Raw genomic sequence first — 21,867 nt, 5'->3', positions numbered from 1 at the left:
GGCGGCGAGGCAAGGGTAATTCCACAATGGATTTTGCCCGAATGCAGCCGAGTTAGCTTATCGTCATCAGCACACAAAAAAGGGAAAAAACGGCTGGTGTGCGGTATATGCGCGCCAGCAAATTTATTGCCGGCATTTTTTACAATAAGAGACGGCAAAAGTGGATGAGCAGCAGCTTTTATATTAATAGAAAGGCAAGGGAAAAGTTGCGAGAGCAAACGTGGCGGCGTTTTTGGAGCGAGCGAGTGTGCTTTTGCGATATCTTTTTCTCTCATTTTGAGGCAAAAGCGCTGCCCTTTTGCTGTCGCTGATAGGAGACGTTTCATACTCTAATTAACTATGGAGAGAATCAGAAAGAAGAGAAGAGTAGATTTTGATGAAATGCCTTTGAGAAGTATAATTTTATTAAAATAATAATAAAATATCTTTCGTAAAAATTTTAAATTTTACATTGTTCCAAAAAATTTTAACAAAGGCGGATAAATAATTTCAATGGAAAAATCAATTCCAGATCGTTTATTTTTTTGTAGGTTACTTTTCAACATATAAATTACCTATCAAAATCATTTCAATTGTTATATAGCTATAAATAATTAAGACATAAAAGAGATTTTTTTACAAATTTAATGTAAACAATGTGATTAAACAATTGCATAAATATGCAAAAAAAATCTATTGAAGTACCAAAAAAAATTGAATTTAAGCTAGATATTTTTACTAAACTTACAATTAGTAAAAATTTAAACAATAAGCTGCGTTGCCTGTTAACTTAAAAACTCTTTCAATATCTCTGTTCACTTCTTTTACGTACAAATCCATAATATCTCTTATTTATTTTTTCCATCTCCTATCCGTGAGGAGAGCCGAGTTTTCTGCTTGTTACCTCGAAGAAACAGTCATTTCCATATGGCAAAAAGCAAACGATATCGTTGAGCGTGTTTGTGCACACACAGCGGATCGGCTAGATTGAAGGGTAATAAAATTGGAGTCACTCAGGGGTGAGTTCGCCATATCTGCCAGTCAAGTGGTGAGGTAGAAGCAAGTGCATCCCTTGCGAAATGACACCCTTCTCCTGCACATACATACATTATATGTACATAGCCGTGCGTGTGTGTTTGTGTATGTCACTTTACTAACGCTACCAACTCGCTTCATCTCTCTCGCTGACGTCACGAAGTCACCCTTCTTCCTTCCATGCACATGGAAGATAGGAACCGCCTCCACCATCAAAACAGTAATTGAGTTGATCTTGCCGCTCTCTCTCGTTTAATGAGGAATTTCGTGTCATTAGTCGGGGGCCCATCAACGCGCTATTACCGCCGCATTATTTGGAGCGCTGCAAACACCTGAAGTAGAAACCGCCGAGCAAATTGGAATTTGAGTTGCATATAATTCTCCCAGGGAGACTATTCAGATCGATTGTAATAATTCCAAAGTACTGCAATATCCATTTCCATTAAATCTGATAGCTGCTGGCACGTGAAATTACATAAAATATCGCATTGCTAGAAGGCTCAGGTCCGTTTCAAATTTCCACAATTTGATATTGTTGGATGGATATCTTTCTTTTATAGGCAGAAAATAATTTATTTTTTGAAAATAATGACAAATTCAAAATAGCAAACAAGATTCATTAAATTAAATTACTTTTCACGAGATTTTAATTAATAAAATAAATAATTTTCAAGGGTAAATAATTATATTTGGTATTACTGCCGCCGTTATGCCCTCCCATGGCCTATTAAACTGAGATTTAGCGGGAATGCAGTAAGAGGATTAGGACCGCGTGTGTGCTTATTTGTCTCTCCAAAGTTTATCTGGAGCGGGAATAAGCCTGATGTGATTTATGCGCATGTAGTCAAGTGCACGCGGCGTGTGTTTATGTATTCATTACATGGTGCGAATGTGGATTTTGCGGGTTGGAGTGAGAGGAAGTTGTGCAATTACAGCGCCCCTCAAACAAAATTTTGGCATTAGGCTTTGAGCCGCTTAGTGTGTCCAATCCTCAAAGGAAATCCTTTGGGGAAAAGTGTCCTGGAAACAAAAACTAATTAAAGAAATAATTAAAATATTTTTGAAGTGAAGTAAAACGGGCTTTGACTTTGTTTAAAAATTGCTTTTTATTAAAAACAAAAATCAGCTTTTTTTAGATATTTCTATTTAATTTCAAACCTAATTTTCACAAGTACAATTGTAAATGTATCTTTGTATCCTTTTTTTACCCAAAATTAATAATCGTCTTGCTTTGCTTTTTGTTTCAGCACGGAACACATAGGCGCTGGAGTTCCAAACATGGTTTGCCTGGGCGCAGGAAGCTACCCTGGATCAGCCAGGACAAGCGCCGAAGCCTCCTTGGCCAGCTCCAGGGAGTCGAGCACCAGCGGTGTCGGCAACGTGCCCTACAGGGTCATCATGCTCGGCTCCGCGGGCGTTGGAAAGTCGTCACTCATCTCGCAATTCATGACCTCGGAATACCTGCACGCCTACGACACATCGCTCGGTGAGTTGACATGAAAAATTCATTTCCTCCGTTTCCCATCAAAAGTCAGAAGGTCGCATTTTCCTTTACGGAATGCATTCTGCGAATTTCCCCTTTAGAAAATCATTCGCGGAAGAAAATATTTTCACAAAATGTCAGCATTCAAATCGAGAAGGGTAAACTTGAGAGCGAGTTTAACCTGCTGGCGTACAATTAATTAAGCCACCTATTCAGACCGGCTTTTGCAAAATAACTTGTTTGCTGCAAAAGTATGGAAGCGAGCGTTTATTCAAAACAGGCAGGCGAATTTTGCTGAAAAGGTTTTCTCGAGACCAAAGCGGGCGGGGGTGCGTTGCTTGAATTCAGCCTGGCAGCCGAGAAACAGAATCACTCGCTCGGCGGAGCACATTAAATGTTTCCATTAAAATTGCGCGTGTATTTGGATGCTTCGAGCTCACGGGAACACTTCATTATTTGACAAGTGTGCGTACATGCGAGGCTGCTGGCAGCCAGTGGCAGTGACAGCAACATCTTGACGTTATTTCGCCAAGCAAACTTTTTTCCGGAAAGTGGAGTACTTCGATGTCAAGAGGTTATTATTTGTTTGGTCTTCCTTTCAGATGTATTTGATCTTGTTTTATTTTTACAGTCAAAAGATTCTTATGAAGGAAAAATTTTAAGTAAATTAAACACAAAATGTTTAATTATCAAAATCTTAATTGAATTAAGTAATAGCTCATTAAACATATTTTCATTGATGAATAAATTAAAAAATAATAATTTAATAATTAGTTTTTATCTTAATTTTTTTATCTAAATAGATATTATTATTTTTCAATAACATGGGCAAACAAATCAAACACCAAAATATAAATGAAGCTTTAAAATTCATAGTTCTTGATAATATGAGTTTAAGTTTAATGCAAAAAATGCATGGATTTATCGGATTTATAACAAAGAGATTGTGCCCAACGTAGGTGCGTGCAAAGCGACGGAGGTGACAAATGCTTTGACATCAGCCCTCGTCTATAGCATCATTTACACGCGAAAGTCTTTCAGTCGGGATTTCTGCGCGAGTTATTAGTCAACGTCACACATCAAATGCACTCTCTTGGTTCAGCTCGTCGGTTGTGTTTGCACGCACGTACGTAACATTCTACGACAATCCATTGTCGCATGCGATCTAGCAAGAGGGCCGAAAATATCCACCGCTAAGAATAGCACTTGCTTCAAAGTCAGCCGCTTTTAGATCGCATGTATGCATTTATTTATCCAGCGTTTGTTTAAAGTCTGAAGTTTACACTTTCTAGTAGGAAAGAAAGGTCATTCGTCTTCTCTCGGCAATATTAAACTCGCAGAAAGTAAACTTGATTTGCGTTTTGACGGGCCATCTTGATTCAGATTGAACTTCTTTCCTTCTAACTTTTGACCTTTGACTCTATTTTAAACAAATGTTTACTAATAGAAAATGATTTGCGCGCGTTCGCGGATTTAATTTGCATAAAATGTAATCAATTTTCATTAACACGTCGACCTGAAATCCACCAAATCTGCGTGAAAACAAGCGTGGGCGTCGCTAATGCGCAATAATTAATCTACCAAAGCCGGCTGATTTGTTTTTTCAAGCTAATGCTGCGTGCCCTTGCCAAACGAGTTCATTTAACTAAATTGAAAAAGCGGCAAAAGCCAATTACGAATGCAATTAATTTTGCAACGTTCATTCCTGCTGTTTTTTCCACTTGTCCAACGCACAAAGGTCGCGCTTGGAAATTGCGTTGGTTTTTAAATATGGTGCACGCGTGCACGCTTTTATTTGCAAACAGAAGTGAGCAAAATTACACTCTCCAGTGCGTAATTGGTGCTCGTATAACGAGAGTGCAGCCTTTCGCGACAGCAAATTTAATTGTACGCATGGATTAAAAAAAAATAGGTAAGGTTTGCGAGTGACACTCCCTGGAAAAATGAACTTTCGAGTGGGCGGGAAGTAGGTCAGTTGGGAAAAGCGAGTTTACTTTTCAAGTTTCACCATCGCAGGGAGGTGAATTGGTGCGCGAAACTCGCAGCAGGATGCATAATTAAAAATGTACTTCCACGCTGAGTGAGATGAGAAACGGTTTTTTTTTATAAATGAACACAGCACGCTTATTGCTCAGTAAATTTTACCGTAAAAGCGTCACACGGACATCAAAGTTACGAGTTTTTTTTTCTTGCGGCAAACAAGTATTACATTTTTTTAACAATAAATAGCATATGAAATATTCAACATGCATGAAAAATTCAAATTGTGCAACCAATCAGGGAACAGAAATCAAATTAGATTATCCGTGAAATTTTCTTTCAATCTCTTCTTTTGTAGAAAAAATATTATCAGCAGAGGCGATGCTATTTTTTTGTATCCCAGCCTTAACCCAAAACGATCGATTAGTGGTGAAACTGCGTCTAAATTTCAAGTATCTAGAACGGGCTGGGGGGTGTCAAATTATACGGCGTCGCCACAGCCGATCAAAAGTCATCAGTCCAGGATTTCGTCACCGCGTGTGACACCTCGCGACGCTGAAACGCGTTCGGTCTGTCAGTCAAGTGCGTCATTTGTCTGAAGTATTTATACACAGACTTTCGAGTCGCTTGTGTGTCCCCGAGTTGATATGATACGGGTTAGTAGGTCGCTCTGGGCTGCATCTCCTCTCGTTGCATCCGCCGTCCGCTGTCACTCATTTCAGTGCAAACATTTAAACTAGCCTCCCTTTTAATGCGACGGTGTGCATTGCGCATATATTATGTGCATACAAAGCGAATGCTGTCCAGCTAATTAGATTGCAGGTGCTGTCAGTGAGCTGATTAGAAAAAAAATTGTGTTCCGCTCACAAGTAGGATTTAAAAATGTTTAATAATTCATTTCGATTTCCAATACAAAATCATGCAAAAGTATAGCATAGCTATATCCAAATTATACAATAAACTAAATTATATATTTTTTTTTAAATTTTATTATATTTTATATTTTCCTCTGAATATTATATTATTTTGTAAAATAAATTTAATTTAAATATTAGCAAGTTTCATTTAATTTAAAGTGAAAGATTCCTAACAATCTTAAACTCTTAAAATTTTTTATTTTAAGATAAATTGAATAATCTAATAAGTACGTAAGTACATTTCATTTTCACAAATATGAAGAAAAATAGAAATAAATATAAATCAGAACTACTCTATCACTTTCAATTCACGTAATACTTTTTCTACTGATCACTTAAAATTTCAAATATTGTTCTCAAAAGTTTGGTTTAAAAAAAATTAAGGTTGAGCTTCATTTCAAATTGAAAAAAGAAAATCATTTGACATTTTCTGAACGGCTGATGTATTTTTTTCTCTCCTCTTGGCAAATATATTATGCTTGATAGTGCAGTGTTTTTATCGATCTGACTTTTGAGCTCCACGTGAAATCTTTGGACTGTCGGTCCGTCGCCACTGAAGTTGTTCAGCTTCTATCACTAATGGCCAGTTGTTTGACACGGAAACACAAGCGCCGAAGCACGCTTCTCATATCGTGCTCCGCAACCTGGCAGCCGACTTTTGAGTCTTTGCAAAAGACAAAACTGCCACTTATCACTGACGTTTTCCTTCTTTCGTTGGCTCGGATCGGCCGCCAAAGTAACGAGGAAAAGCTTTTTCTCTGAGGAGAGCAGCCCGGCGGCGTCGTCGGTAGCAAAAAATTAAAAGTGCGAGGAGAGCTGTTATTCCCGAGGTGGCGTTGCAACTTCATCAAAAGTGGATTCGCTGCTTGTTTTTATTTCTTTTTCTCCTCGTACGTACAGTAGCAAATAATAATAATTTGTCTCGTTTGAGCTCTGGCGACGAGTGGAGGCGGAGCAGTGTTGCGTTATTTCATATATTGCGACTGCTGTGCACACATATTAACGGCGCTGCTCAAATGGTCGGCTCTCGAGTGCCTCAGAAGTATATGTGAAAAGCTATTCAGGCCTGGACCGGAACCCTCTTCTATACGCCCAGGGGCCACGTGCTCTTGTCCCAAATTATTGCGGACAAAAGAAAATGCTGAAACCGCCAGAGGCGGTTTGATCGGTGCGGCGAATTTTTCCGCTTTAATAGGGCCGAAGCCTTTGATCTGGCTTGAGGGTCTGCAATTTGAGACGAGATATGTCGACCGACGGGCAAGGGCCTAAATTTTGCATTAATATAACGGCCGAGGAAATTTAACTCGCTATTTTGGGCTTCGATGCAGAAAAAGGCCAAACTTATTCAAGTTTTCAACTTTCATCCAAGCGGAAAACATCTTCAACAATTAACGGAGATGGAATAAAAGAATCGGGGATTGAAAATTTTTTAAATGAAGGGATAAAAAATAGCTCCAATGCGAAGAGACTTTATTTTTTTTCTATTCCAGCAAAATCAATTTAGATCTTCAAAATAAAAATGTTAAACGTAAAACTGACTAAAAATTATTCTTAATTTTATAAAAATCAATTATGCCAGCAGTCAACGGCAAGATGAAAATCATAATCTTTATAATAATTATGTTCAATCAAATCAAGGAGTTCAAATAGAAACTATAATTATTACAAAAAGCTCCATTGCCCGGCTTTGAATCTCTAGAGTTTGATATAAATTCATCACGAGTGCCTTTTTGTCATTCGTCAAATTTATTGATCACGACATCAGCAGTCGTTGCACATTTTTGCTGCCGCCGGCAAAAATTCTCGTCGCTGCTGTTGATTAATAAAGTTTAATTGGAAAAGTTTCAATTTCGAATGAGCTTCACATTTTCCGATTACATATATTTTACGTTAAATATTATAACACAGAACAGCAGGGATCATATAATTCCATCAGCTCCCAGTGGAGCGTGAAATAATAATGCGTGCCTGTTTGCTTGCGGCCGGTCAATGTTTAAACGGCCCAGCCTAATGGCTTGGCAAAATCGTAAACAGCAACCGGCAGCAAATCAAACACTGTTCGCCTCTCTCCGCAGAGTGCGTCGGCCGCGATGAGCACCAGATATCAATTGCAGACCTCACAAATTTATGACCGCGATCGACCAGAGCGCGTAATGGGCTTTGTCCTGGTATATGAACAATGGCGACATTCGGGGGACAAATATTTGTAATTGAACGCAAAGTTCACTCTGCAAAAACAAAAAGCAAGTGCTTTTCAATTATGATAACAAAATCATCCATGTGAATAGACCCATTTTAGCCCTGCAATTAAATTTGTGATTTGTGGGACGGTTTTATTAGTGGATTTGCCATTCAAAAGTTAACTCTTAAAGTGCCTGAAATATTGACGAATGTAGGGGTCTGGCTAAAACTGCAGGCGACATGCGTTTTAGTGTCCTTTGTCATTATTATGCAGATAATAGGATTATTTTGAAAGCATCCGGCCGTGAAGTACAAAGCAGATCATAATTCGAGGGAGAGCAAAGCCAGTGCCAGAGCAAAAGGGACACCAAAGTTAATAACTTAATAAACTCTGCGCTCGTGTACACAACACACATACACACGCACCTCTACACACACAGCTGGCGAAGTTTGTCTTGCGCGACAGAGGAAATCTGCCGGCGGTAATTTTGCAGCGGAAATCGTGCACTAGCATGCAGAGCAGTGTGTTTGTCAATTTACATTTTAATGACACTCGTAAAAAATTATGATTTTGACAAATATTAAAAACATAAGCTTGCAAATTAAAAAATAACTTGATTTTTTCTTAATGTAATTATAAAATTAATATTAATAAATATTGATTTCTTAAAATAAATCAATATAGTTAAACATTTATGAGATAATGAAGCAATTTTCAATTTTAATACTTTGATGCAATGCTTGCGTACATAAATTAATAAATTAAACATCTCACACTACATATTATCGTGTGCTCGACATAAAAATATTAATTATTAAGTATTTTTTTTTTAATTTTCCTCAATTAAATAATATTTTGATATCCCGCAAGAGCAGAGAATAGGGAATCATAAAAACAAAAGGAGATGAATAGTGGGATTATAAAATAACAGCCTCCGTTCCTAAAAGGAATTGCGTGCGGAGCAAATTTATTTCACTCAGCGAATGTTTTGTGGATAAAAAAAAGCGCCCGCGGCGGGTTGGACCATTTTTTGTACGCGTCTGGAAACAATAGGACCCAGAAATGGCGCCTAATAAAAATGTTGATTGAGGGCCAAGAAAGAAATCTGGCAAAAGCAGCTCCAAGACCAGCAATAAAATTCAGTACGAATCGCTGGGATTCGATTTGGCCGCAAAAATGAAATGCAAGAGCCTCGTTCCGCGTTTTATGAGCAGCATAGCCTGTCTGTTTCTTCAGCGAGTGTGCTGTTGTTTGAACGAAAGAGCAACCAAAACACAATGTAAATACATCGTGCCAGGACCAATATTTTGATAATCCGCGCGCTGATCAAATATTGGCATGCCGGGCGAATCTGCCCGAAAACCGCAAAATCCATTCTGAAAAACAAAAACAGCCGTTGTAATAAAGCCAAGCAAGCCGAGAGCGAAAAATCCAATTTCGGCTAATCTGAGTATGATCAAATTACAGAGAACTTTTTCCTGCTGAGCCTTTTTCATAAGAAAAGTTTTGCACAAAAGATTTTTAGGGTTTCTCTTGTTTTTATGCGATTTTGAGGCAGTTTAAAGGCGAGGAAAAATCTGAATCCCCTAACTCTTGTGTTATTTACGTCCTTTGTTTGGTAATACGTGTTTTCGCTGCTTTATTGCCAGGTCGACTCGCTCCCATAGAATCAAACTCGGCGCTGCTCTTTTATTTTCTTTTCTTTATTATTCCACGGCCGTTTTTGAAGTAGCTCAAGTTCAGCTCTTTCTTTTGCGTTTGAAAGAGGACCGACGTGGACGGTGGTGAATAGGATAAGAAAGAGAAAGAAAGTTGCTAGGGCCGCGTCCAAAACCAATATTTATTTGCTTGCGCCGTTTCTTCAAGTTTGATCAAATCGTGAGCTGCAGTTTGTGCATCCGCTCTCAAGGACAAACTCGAAATGCGTTTTATGTTTTTTGCAATGGCCCATTTTGAGGAATAAAAGTTTGGACTTTTCTGATGGCTTGTCACAACAAAAACATCAGCCGATCAAAGCCGCTGCCAGATCGTTTCAACAACCTTTGAATTAGGTGGTGAAAGAGAGGCATCATAAACATCGGAAAAATTAGGTCAAGTGATAAATTGAAGTTCAATGTTACATAGTAAAATAATAAAATAAAATATTACAGCAAAATGATTGAGAAAATTTTTAATAATTGAATCTTCTAAAGAAAATTCGAAATTTGTATTTGTGTCATGTTCACAATAGTACCGCCGAGTGAGGTACGAGATAAGTCGAATAATAAGTCAGTCGGCGCGTCGGACCAAATCCTTTGAGGAAAACCATTCCCTCCGTCTTTTGAAGTGCGGCGCCGAACAAAGGAAAAGCACAAAACGCCGCCGAAGCGGGCGAGCATTTCACGCCGCGAGTCGGGAAATCGGGCACGTGTCAGAAGCAATTCGAAGCCGGATTATCCGTCCGCACGCCGTCTTATCCAATCAAACTGACCGGCAAATTGGATCGATCCTCTCCTCCTTCTCCCCTGCATCAGGAAATTTTAAGAACTTTTCCATGCTTTTGTCAACAGATGATGAGTTTGGCGAGAAGGCTGTGTCTGTGTTGCTTGACGGAGAAGAGTCGGAGCTCACTTTCATCGATCATCCCACATCTGAAATGTCGGTGAGTACTCGTCTGTAGATTTATTAACCACCCCGTCGCTTCAGCTAGAATGGCCCACATAGAATATTTTAGTGCAAAATCTTATTTAATAGAAATTATATCTTATTTTATAAAAAAGTAAATAGCGTCAATTGCAAATTCCACTTTTTATATAGAGCGCAATTTTGATTTCAAAGGCCAGGTGGTGTAAATCGCTACATGGGAAAATCAATGGCCCCGTGACACAAATCGTGCCGACTGGTCGGTGCGGGCAATAATTCTTCTATAGTCTTTCTCAAGTTGCGTGCCCCGCGGTCGCTCTACTCCTGGTTTTTGTAGAAGTGGGGAAGCAATCGTAAAGAACGCATGCCGACAGCTCAATTAACTCGGCTGCTGAATAAATTATAATTACTACGGGATTTGCGGCTGCGGAGCCAATTTCTTCCTCGCTCGTGGTTACGCCACAGAGTTAATGAAGAGTATGATTTATTCGCCAGAAAGTTCAATCTTGCAAAGATTGCTTTGTGAAGTAATTTTAATTGCGCGGAAGTATTTTCATTTTCTCTTATTAAAGTTAACAGAAGCATTCGGCTTTCCATGAATAAATTCAGTTTTTAATCTTTACATTGATGATAAAAGTCGTTTCTAGTAATTATTGTGCAAACAAGTTATGCAACCTGTGCGACTTACGAGCCACGCACATTGCTTACCTAGAAAATCCACAGGCGTCGTGTCACCAGTTTAATTTCTAGATTTCAATCTAACCCAGAGCATCTCTGAAGCTGCATCGACCGCACAACTTTCTACCTCAAAACGTGTCTCCCACTGCAAAAATAGCCGGACCGAATTCATTTTGACCGCGCGTTTAATACCGTTAATGCATGCACGTAGGACCAACAATGATCAAAGCCTGTGACCAGGAGCACCTTTAAAGTTCTACTTTGGTGTAGTGCAGGTTGTCATGGCAACAGATCAATATGGCTCGTGTGTTTCAAGTACATAGGTGTTGCAAAGGTGGTCCATCACGTGCAAATCATGGTAATTTCTCACGTGGATTTGTGCGCCCGACCGAGTTGGTCAATGCGAAAAACTCTAAGCTGTAAAATAAACTGCAATAGTGTATACAAATTTTTTGTTTCGATTTTCCACTGCTAAAAAGCTTCCTCCTCGCTCAAGAAAATCCATTTTCGAGAGGCTTTTTACTCGCGAGCAAAGTCGGCGCAGATTTATTCATCTCCATGCATATGACAGTTTGAAGAGATTTCCCTGAGCGCGCGGTGGCAATATTTCATCGCGCTCTATGTGGGCCACGTCACTATGTTTCCCCAATCGTGCTTATCTCCGTCTTCACGTTGCATTAAATTTGCTCAATTTTGTTGCACAGCCGGAAAACTGCATCACAACGTACGAGCCGCACGCCTACGTCGTCATCTACTCCGTGGCTGAGCGCGAGACGATGCTGGCCGCCGAGGAAACCCTCCAGTTTTTGTGGAAAAAGGCGTCCGTCGGAACCAAGGCTGTCATTCTCGTCGGCAACAAAACCGACTTGGTTCGCAGCAGAGCTGTCACGACTGAAGGTTAGTGTATGAATTTTTTATTTTTTAACCCTTTCTAAAAGATTAATTGGAATAAATTGCGCAGCAGTTGAACAATAGTACAAAAACTTGGAATTTCATTTATTAAAAACGCGCATTTTAATGATAAAAATTAAATTCCAATTCTGAAGCAATTCCTCAAGGGGAAAAAAACACGAAAATCAAAACAAAGGAAAACGTGCACTTTCCTTTGTCTGCAGTGCAAACACCCAAGGGCAAAGTTGCTCGGAACAACGCACGCTTTGCGTAAACAATTTCCTTTTTTATATGAAATGCAGCACACGAAAAAATATAAACGCGGCGGCACTTTGCATTATTTACATTTCTCGTCATTTATTTGTTCAGTGCGCGGCTGACGCTGCGATAAACAAAAAGCGAGAGCGTGTTTCTCACTCTGCATTAATTGTGTTTCGTTGAAAAAACGCTTTTTATAGCTCGTTATAATATTTTGATGTGGCCATGCGGGCATTATATAAAAATTGATAACTGCGTAATTCCAGCTGATGCTTTTACCAAGCAATAATTCATATTTTTTAATATCATGCATAATCATGCCTGCGAGAGAAATTTATTCTTTCAAATGTATTCAACAACGCGATCAAAATCAGTTAAAACACCATAATGAGACCCAAATGAAATTGTTAACTGCCCAGCATTTTTATTTAGCTCGAATAAACTGACAAATGATAAATCGGTTCGATTTTTATCCGAAGTAATTATTTTTTAATTACCTTACACGTAAATTTTCAATTTTCAATGAAAATATGGACAAATTTTCCTAAATAATTTTTTTCCAGCACTGTAATTTACTTTATTTCAAATTTCTTTGCAATTTTGTGTTCGCAGAAGGAAAAAAGTTGGCCACCTCATATGACTGCAAGTTCATCGAGACGTCGATCGCGATCAACCACAACGTGGACGAGCTGCTCGTCGGCATCCTGACGCAAATCCGGCTGAAACTGCAAGACCCGGAGCGCTCGCAGAACCTGATGCGCAAGCGGTCATCGAGGCGGAAGTACCGGGGCGCGCGGACCACCGCCAGCCTCAAGGTCAAAGGTCTTCTGGGCAAGGTGTGGTGTCGCGACAGCAAGTCCAAGAGCTGCGAGAATCTGCACGTCCTCTAACCCTGAGCCTAGCCAGGGCCGACAAAGCAGACTTGAATGATTTATTTTTTTTTTCGTTTCGTGTCGTGGGCCGATGATCTCGCACTTTCCAAGGGAAGAAGCTTTAATCAATTATATATATACACACGCGCAGAAAAGGGTTAACCTTTCGTGCTCCCTCTAAACAAAACCAAATTAGATGTCTGGAGTTATACACATGCTGTCTGTAACCAAATCTGAACCAATATTCATATATATCAAATAGTCGTTTGAAGTTAATTTCAAAAAAAAATATTGGTTGTTTATCAAATATTTTTTTCCATTTTTGAAATGGTGTTTTCTTTTTATTATATAATGCTATAATGATTGCCCAAGTTAAATAAAAAAAGTAATAATCATTTTACAACAACAGTTCAGAACCAACAAGGAAAAAATGATGGCGAAATTGGGCGAAATGTTGATTATTAATCGATGAGGTTAAAAGACTGTTAATTAGCGAAATTGAAGGTTTAATTAGCTTTTGTATTCAAAGTAAGTGGGAAAAGGATGAAAAATAAATATCAATTAGTATTTCGGGAATAACTGGCCAATTAGGCAGTGCGAAGCGCATAACATAGCTGATGATTTTTTATGTGTAAACAACTAATGTGATAAGGTTTTTAATTTTCCATTTGTATACTCTCTGTAGGATGAGATTTTTGTATTTTCACAACTAACAAACTCCTCCATGCAATTGGTTTACTAACAAACAAAAATTCATGTAACCGCAACAGCTTTTCATTTTGGTTCAATAAAACGTATGTACTCTTGAAGGTTTATTTGCAAAAGCGAGGAGCGTATATTCCTTTGATCAAATATTTACACGGGAAAATCATCAATGAACATCAATTCAGAGGACTGTTTTATAGTACCATGAGCTTGTAGAGAAATTTGAGAGGCGAAAAAAGTTGAATATCAAACCAGTCATAATAATGAAGCGTACATTTTAATAAATTCCATTTATTATAATAATAAGAGAGCAACTGCCAATTAGTAGTTGAATATAATTGCTTTGCGCAATAATTGAAAAATTTACATATAATATATCACATTGTTGCATAAATATACAAAGTCAAAAAGGTCCAAGTAGTTATTGAAGTGTAGAGCAAGTTGATATATTTGCCGTTGTGTTGCCTTGCACAACACCAGCACAAGTACGGACGTCACTTTATGATTTGCGTGCATTTTGACTGATGATACATGAGCCAGCTATAATAAGCAGCACATCATAGTTCTGATGAGATCAAAAAATTATATATTACTAGGACAAGGAAACCGACCGATTGTCATATCACAACAAATAGTTGAGAATTAATAACGCACTTTCCGACAAATTTTCTGGCTTCCTGTACACAAAGCGCGCACAATTAAATAACTAACCGTCAGTCGGGCGCACATTCTTCCCCTTCTGCAGTTTTCGGTGCCAACTCAAAAAATTAAAATATCTTCCCGCTGAAAAATGAAATCTCTCCTTCCAATTGCATTGCGTTAATTTTTGCATTTTTGTACTGACAAGAATATTTATTCTCAATACAATATCATGAGGTATTACTCAAGACCAAACTCATTGCGTAACGCACTTTACGTCTATTTTCAACATCTGATCAACTCTCTCATATCTATAAATATGAAATCTCACTGTTTGCGAATGTGCTGGACTTAAATATCACACATCTCGTCCAGTCTGCTCTCTTGATCTATTTCAACCAAAAAAAAAAAATAGTAAATTAATTGTTAATAGTGGCCATTCAAAAGCGCCGTGTGTGAGTTGACGGACAAAAATAAAATGTTTTTGAATTTCTGCGCTGTTGGGTGTTTTTTGAATTTTGGATGTCACATCTAAGATATTAACTAATTGTATCATACGGATGATGTGTTCCTCTCTCGCATCATCAAACACACGTTTTTGTTGTACAGAAAGAGCTCCCATCTCTATTGATGTTAAGTGTTGCAGATCGTTTAATTGTTGACGAATAATGTTTTATGGTTGAGTTGATCATTCGCGAACCGAGCATCATGAATCAAAATATGAGATAAAAAGTGGTTATGCAATACTAATGATGTACATAAAATGAATTTGTGTTGAATGTCTCTCCCGGTGTATTTACATAAATTACAGAAATTCGCCGTTTGGTCTAAAGCGGGACTTTGCTCGCCCAAATGATAAATAGCAATGTAAATAACTCGATCAGCCCCTTTTTCCAAAATGTTTAGTAAGAAAAATTTAATTTCAATAGAAAATTAAGCGGGTGGCCAAAGTTCAAGGTTTAGACGTTTTAGAAAGAAAATATTATTCTCTCTTGGGGCCGTCAGATTTGAGACTTTTAACATTTTTTCTTTCATTGCATAAAAAATAAAATGTTGGGTTCCATAAAATTGGCAAAGCAACTTGAGATTTTCATAAAAAAAATTGCTAATGTAAGTGAATGTATCATAACTTGAGCTTGGGGGACAAGAAAAATCAATGAATTAATTTTGTTAATTTTTGAAATTATTAGCCGAGGTGTAGACGCAATTTATTGAGTGTAAAAGAACATGATCGCCCATGAAATATTAATTCTTCCAAGCTCAATTTAACTCCAAAGACACAGTTTTCAATGTTTAAAACCTTTTGAAGCGTTCGGGCATTTCGGGTAAAATTGTTTTCAAAAAAGCCGCATGTAATGACAACGGTTTTAGTGCAGAATTTACTCTCTTTGTCTAAATATTACATAGGACTAAATTAGATACTCGCCAGTGAATAATAATAAAAAAAATACGTGTGCAATACAGCCAAACGCATAAAGTTTAAAAACCCCGTTTGCTGGTTTAAAAAAAAGATGAGCAGAATCTCTGTGTAAAACTGAACTTTAAATGAAAAAAAAATGTATAATTTTTTCCTCGCTCGTTAAGGCGATGAACTCAAATGGCATTTAAAGGAGAGATGCTAGAAATTAATTAGTAAGCTCACAGTTTAAATCATTACTACGTTTTGTGTTTAAATGTAGTTTTCCGATATGTAATTGATGAATTTTAGATTTGCTATGATTATTACTTATGAGACGGAGACGCATTGCTCACTGCAATAATACCTATGTAATGTCACACAAAACACACCACCACACAAAGAACACTATAATCATCACCTATATAAACATGAATGTATCACCAAATGAGATGTATCATGATGGCAATGTGATTAAAAACATTATTTTACTAACGAAACTTGCTTTTTCTTTCATGACCTCTAAAATAAGTAATAATTTCGGAATTAATATACTATTATTGTTAATTCTCCTTATTTTTTTTTAATTTATCAATTAAAATTTTCAGCGTTGAACTCGTCATCTTCTTTCCCGCTACTTTAGATAAAAAACTTCGGTGCTCCGAATTGCGCCGAAACCACTCGATGTCTATCGTGTTGTAATGTTTACACTCATGGTACTGAACAAGTAAGTCTTTTTCATTGGAAGAAAATTAAAAGACAGAATTATGGAGACGGAATGGAAAAATCACAATCGTGACCGGACCCATTATGGCTTTGAAGGTTCGTGGACAAAATAGCATTTTGCAGTGGTTCATTATTTAAAATTTTCAGAAAAAGAGAAAAAATGGCAAGGTCCGTACTTTTTCATTCAAGCCGCCGACTGCCAATTAGGGCTGATTCAAAGGTACCTTGAGAAGAACCCAACGCCTGGCTGGCAACAGGAAATTGCTTTGACAAAACTGGCAGTGGAAAAAATTAACAAAATGAACCAAAAGCCAAAATTTTTCGTCATATGCGGCGACCTCTGTGACGCTTTTCCTGGTAAAAAAAAAAAAAAAAATAGCTCGACTTACGTAACATTATATTTGATTATATTGTTCAATAAAAATATATAATTAAACCAGCTAAAGAACCGGCGTTGAGGGCAGAACAGGAAAAAGATCTAAAAGATATATTGAGTCGGTTGGACCCTTCAGTCCCTTTAGTTTGCGTTTGCGGAAATCATGATGTAGGAGACCAGCCAACGAAGCAGGACCTTTTATCGTAAAAATTAAAATGTGTAATAAATAATTTATAATTTTCAATGTGTAAAAATAACAAAGGTATCAGTCGTCATTTGGTGACGATTTCTACTCCTTCTGGTGTGGAGGAGTTTTCCACATTGTGGTAAACTCGCAGTTCTGGTTCGACAGCACTTTGGTGCAGGAGGAGGCCGAAAAGCAAGACCAGTGGCTGGAAGAGCAGCTGCGCATTTTGAAAACTTCTGAAGCAAAATTTGGGCTGATTTTCCAGCACATTCCCTGGTTTCTGTCAGATTATGAGGAAGAAGCAACAGTTTACTTTACGCTGCGGCCGGAAATTCGCCAGAAATGGTTGCCCAAGTTCAGAGAAGCGGGTATTTAATTAAATGTGTTTTAAAACACGGAAATGAAAATTGATTTCAGGTGTGAAAGCGGTTTTTTGTGGTCATTACCACAGAAATGCAGGAGGATTTTTTGAAGACTTAGAAATGGTGACCACAACTGCGATTGGTGCTCAGCTTGGGTCTGATGAGTCCGGAATGAGGATAGTCAAAGTTTTGTCCGACTCGGTCGAGCACGAATACTTTCCCTTTGAAAAATTCCCTGATAGTGTACAATTATAAAACTTATATGAAATTTTACAATGAGCTAATTTTTGCTTTATTGCTCTCAACATTGAAGTTATAACAATTATTTTACATATTTTAAAGTAATATATTCACAAAATGCTTATAAATCACAACTTCTCACTAAACACGTAACTTCTAAATTTGCGTATATGTTTTAAGTTCTCTACTTCTTTAGAAGATCTTGCATCACAGAGCTTTAGAAAAGAAAAATTGCCAAGGAAATAGGCAAAGTAGCGGCTGTAGCATAGGAATGACTAGGAAGTGGGCACATTTAGTTGTTTTAAAGCATAATTAGAGAGTTGAAACTTGCAAAGGAGAATAGGAAAATATTATAGGATATAATACATTGGCTAGTGATTAAGACCTTAAATTTGGTGCTGTGAAGTGTGTAGAAGGAGGGACTGAATATTTTGATTTTCGAGTGGAAAAATGTACGAGCTAAAAAGTATTGCTCAACATTGATAAGATACTTTTATAACTACATAATAATGTTGAATTAGAATTTAGCGTTGTTAACACTTTGACAATCACAGTTTTGATGCATTGATTATTTATCAAATTTTGTAACACTGGGTGCTTTAAAAATTATAATCAATAGATTAAGCCATAGAATGTATATATCTGGCCAAGTTAATTCAGTCGTAGGATTGTGTGCAAAACTTAGTGTCAATTAACAATAATCAAATAAATTGGTATGCCCAGCACATTCAAAAGCTCATTTTTTTTTTACATCAAAGCAGACGGATTAATTGCTAAAGAAATCACGCTAGCAATGGAATAAAATAGATATTGCCAGCAACATCTGTCACATTGTGTGTATAATAGAACTATAAACGCACGCGGCGCTCAGAATACACAATTAAAATTTTTGAATAAAAAGTATAATTGAGCTACAATAATAAGCAAAGCCAACTTACTTTGGACATTTTTCAAGCAGCTGAGGTGACCATTTTCTGCTCTTCTTGATCTTCTTTGGCAACAGAAAGACGACCGCCTGCAGATTTGCTTATCCAGACAAGACTTGCATCACTGAAATAGACAAACAATGTAGAAAAAAATTTTGTTTTGGTAAAATCTTCTTTCACAATACCTTAAGCATTTTTCCTGAAGAGATATTGCTTGGAACCAAAGAAAAATGCCCAAAATAACAGACCAGGTGCGCAAAGGTCCGAGCACAAAGGCTAGAGTGCCGTAAGCAAGCCAGAAGAAATAAGCATAGGCCATCTGGACAGCTACGATGAAGATGAACGGCAAATGACGGTACAGGTAACCAAGCATGGAGCAATTGTCAAAAACATAAAGCATTTGGAACCTAAAAATAAAATGATTAATAATAATAAATTTAATTGCCATAACAATTGACAAACCTCTTGTCCGCTGTGTGAGCCAAATAGAGTGTCAGAGGAAAATGGTATGTAAACAGCTAAAAGAGCAAAATTTAGCAACGGTTTTTATTTATATTATTTTGCAGGAAACTTACTTGAATGAATCCATAGGCGTAAGTCAAGGATCCAGGCAAGTAGGATCCATTGATTACCATTCCCCAGGCAAAAATGATACCAGTGTGATTTTCAATCACCTCGCCAATTGACCAAGGGCCTGCAAATGAATAACAGAGGTTGAAGTTTAAACAAAAACTCTTAATAAAATATACCTATTGTCAAGTAAAGAGCATAAATTGTGAGAGGAAAGAAAATTCTGTCGACAGTGGAGAGGATCCAAATCTTTCGCAGCCAATCTTGCAGAAAACCAACACCCAGGCGAGGTCGACGCATTTTCTTGTCTTTGAATAATTACAAATAAGTTAGATTAAATTCATCAAAATATAAAGTATATTACTCTTTACAAGTTTGTGCATGAATCTGGTTAAGCACATCGGCACAATGCACAAAATTAGCATTCCTCCAAACATGCACTGGAACTAAAGGGTTAAAATGTAATTTAATTGTCAAATAAATTTATAATAACTTACAACAACACTGATATTGACCATCAGAGCAATTCTTGGCAAAACACTGAAGGCTAGTCTTGTGCCGTCAAGAGAAAATGGCTGAACCACAGTTTTGCTCCGGCCCAATTCATCCTCAACTTCCACCTATCAATTTGTTTTAAAAGAAAAATCATTTTTTTTTTTTTTAAGTTACTGTCAAGTGATGTATTCCTTTCTTAAATCTGGTGGCATTCCACTTAAAAACGTAAAGTGAACCGTTGACATTCTTGCAAACACCCCATTCGCCATTGTTTATTCGCACCCGGACCATCTTTATAGCTGCCGTAGAAAAAGCAAGCACCCTGATGTGGCTCGAGTTGAGCATGCTTGTTGTCGATTCTTTGCCTGGCACCATAAACAGGGCATGCTTGGGGTTGGTGGGCAGGACGACTGGCCAATCGCCGTGGAGGACGTCAACAAATGAAAACAAGCCATGGTCAAACGCTAGCAGCCGGAACCTTTAATAATTTTGGTTAAGAATATTCATAGATATAGAACGTTGAGTCGAGTCTATAAAATAAAAAAACAATCAACTCACATCCTGTTATCCTTCCAATCTCCAAGTTCTAATTCCAGATTGCCGCTCTTCTGCAAGGTATACATATTTGGCACGATTCCTCCGAGTTGATGGAGGTGGCCACACAGGTAAGCGACCCCGGAGCTACCAATCAAGGGTCTCATCCCTGGAGAGGGTGACAAAATGCATGAAGTGGGATAGTGGCCAAACCAGATGGTGAAATTGCTCTCGGAGTTAGCTTGGTGATCAAATTCCTTCAGCTGCTCGTACTCCTTCAGACCAACCACGCCGATAAAATTAAACGGCCGCTTTGGGCCTGGGTCGAGGCAGGCGTCAACCGCAACAAACGAGTACACGTCTGAATCATGCCTCACTTGGATCATGTACGAACGCAAGTGCTTTGTTCCCTGCACTGAAAAGTTGCGGTAAAAGTTTTCCGAGCTGTGCAAGCCAGGAACGTTGAAATTATCTGAAAATTTTTTTCATTTAATAATTTTTTGTTTCTCCAATAATTAAAGTAAAATTTCAACACACAAAAAGCCATACCGTGATTTCCTCGAACGTCTAGCCACAGTGTTTTCTGCTGCACTCTGGACTCCTCTAAAATAGATTTGTAAGTTTGCCACTCTTCGATATACTGCCGAGAGCCCATGTTGTCGAGCATCTTAGCATCAGTCAGATCACCTAAATTAAAAAATTTATTTTAATCATCCTATTTATTATAGGAAAAATCATCTACCTGATGCAAGGACAATTTTTGGTTTAATGGTATCGATGGTGGTTCTGCAAAATTCTCTCAGGTCGCTCACTCTCGAAATGTCGTGGAAAACACTTATGTGTAAGTCAGAAATCTAGAGGTCAAAAATAAATTTTAATTTAAATATAAAAACACTAAATTAAAAATATTACTTGCAGGAACCAAAACAGGTTGTCTGCAAACTCTCCGGGAATTCTGTTTCCCGGCAAGTGATCATCCTGATATTTTAACCTTCTGGATGCATGTTTATCGTCGTCACTCTGGGGATTGGAAGAAATTTCTCCCTCAGCAACATCCACGTTGATGACACTTGAGATTTTGCCGATGATGACTGAACATGCAAGGCACACAGCCACCAATAGCAGGGCTGACATTGACAGTCGCATTTTAGGACAGAGAATAACTCGGTGTCGTAAAATACGGTGTGTATTTTAAGAGGTTATCGATCGGTCGGGCGCTCAATTGTCTTGAGAAAGCTCCAAGAAAACGAAGACATAATAAACCTAAAAAAAAAATGGTTATTTAAAATACACAATTTAATTATCAAACAAACGAGTAAGGAGTCAAACGGAATGGAAATTGCATTTTCTAAAATGTGGATTTTTTTTTCGTAAATTCATTAATTTAATTCGTGAGAGGGATTATATAATTTCAAATTTATTGTATTGAATGTAAAAAAATATGCAGAATCTTTTTAGCAAAATAATTAAAATTAATGTTTTATACACGTCCAAACATTCCAAACATTATAATCAAAATAATTTTATTCATTTTAAAACTTATTCACATAACCAAAACCAATACCCACATAAATGTGTATTAAAAATTTACCTCCGTGTGTATTCTCAATAGAGCAGTCGTCTTATCGAGGGATTTGTCTAAAACAAATTTTGTCTCGTCTTCAGAGTTTCTTTACTTGCGATAAGTCTTGTTCGCGTGACGAAGAAACTCGTCATTTAATTACTTTTGTTTGGTAAAGTCGCAATTTTGGTGAACGAGAAACGACGACGGAAAAGATCGCAAAACACGGCCCAGCTGGATTACGCGCCTTTGC

The 21,867-nt window shown here is 37.7% G+C and overlaps 3 protein-coding genes across 6 annotated transcripts in view; 2 read left to right on the top strand and 1 right to left on the bottom strand.

Annotated features, from left to right (window-relative positions):
- Positions 1-16,131, top strand: part of LOC132202463 (uncharacterized) — a 78,699-nt gene extending 62,568 nt beyond the window's left edge. For all 4 annotated transcript variants that reach the window (XM_059629397.1, XM_059629395.1, XM_059629399.1 and 1 more), the window contains 4 exons: positions 2,262-2,500; positions 10,126-10,217; positions 11,581-11,773; positions 12,638-16,131. In XM_059629397.1, the coding sequence (XP_059485380.1) occupies positions 2,262-2,500; positions 10,126-10,217; positions 11,581-11,773; positions 12,638-12,915 (802 nt within the window). In that variant the 3' untranslated portion in view covers positions 12,916-16,131. The remainder of the gene's footprint in view (positions 1-2,261; positions 2,501-10,125; positions 10,218-11,580; positions 11,774-12,637) is intronic.
- Positions 16,132-16,331: 200 nt separating this feature from the next.
- Positions 16,332-17,564, top strand: LOC132202533 (serine/threonine-protein phosphatase CPPED1-like). The gene is made up of 5 exons (XM_059629499.1): positions 16,332-16,459; positions 16,511-16,720; positions 16,804-16,942; positions 17,002-17,294; positions 17,344-17,564. Exons 1-5 carry the CDS (start codon positions 16,405-16,407, stop codon positions 17,541-17,543), a joined length of 897 nt encoding a protein of 298 aa, XP_059485482.1. The 5' UTR covers positions 16,332-16,404; the 3' UTR covers positions 17,544-17,564.
- Positions 17,553-21,845, bottom strand: LOC132202532 (transmembrane protein 62-like). The gene is made up of 13 exons (XM_059629498.1): positions 21,645-21,845; positions 20,966-21,316; positions 20,796-20,907; positions 20,603-20,740; positions 20,078-20,525; positions 19,694-19,997; positions 19,522-19,644; positions 19,389-19,470; positions 19,204-19,332; positions 19,030-19,148; positions 18,917-18,972; positions 18,640-18,861; positions 17,553-18,578 (listed from the first exon to the last, which is right to left on the bottom strand). Exons 2-13 carry the CDS (start codon positions 21,197-21,199, stop codon positions 18,479-18,481), a joined length of 2,067 nt encoding a protein of 688 aa, XP_059485481.1. The 5' UTR covers positions 21,200-21,316; positions 21,645-21,845; the 3' UTR covers positions 17,553-18,478.
- Between the last annotated feature and the right edge of the window lie 22 nt (positions 21,846-21,867).

This window comes from Neocloeon triangulifer, unplaced genomic scaffold, assembly GCF_031216515.1.
Source record: "Neocloeon triangulifer isolate White Clay Creek 2 clone unplaced genomic scaffold, ASM3121651v1 ptg000015l, whole genome shotgun sequence".
NCBI classification, from domain to species: Eukaryota; Metazoa; Arthropoda; class Insecta; order Ephemeroptera; family Baetidae; genus Neocloeon; species Neocloeon triangulifer.
This window is presented reverse-complemented; position numbering and strand designations above follow the sequence as displayed.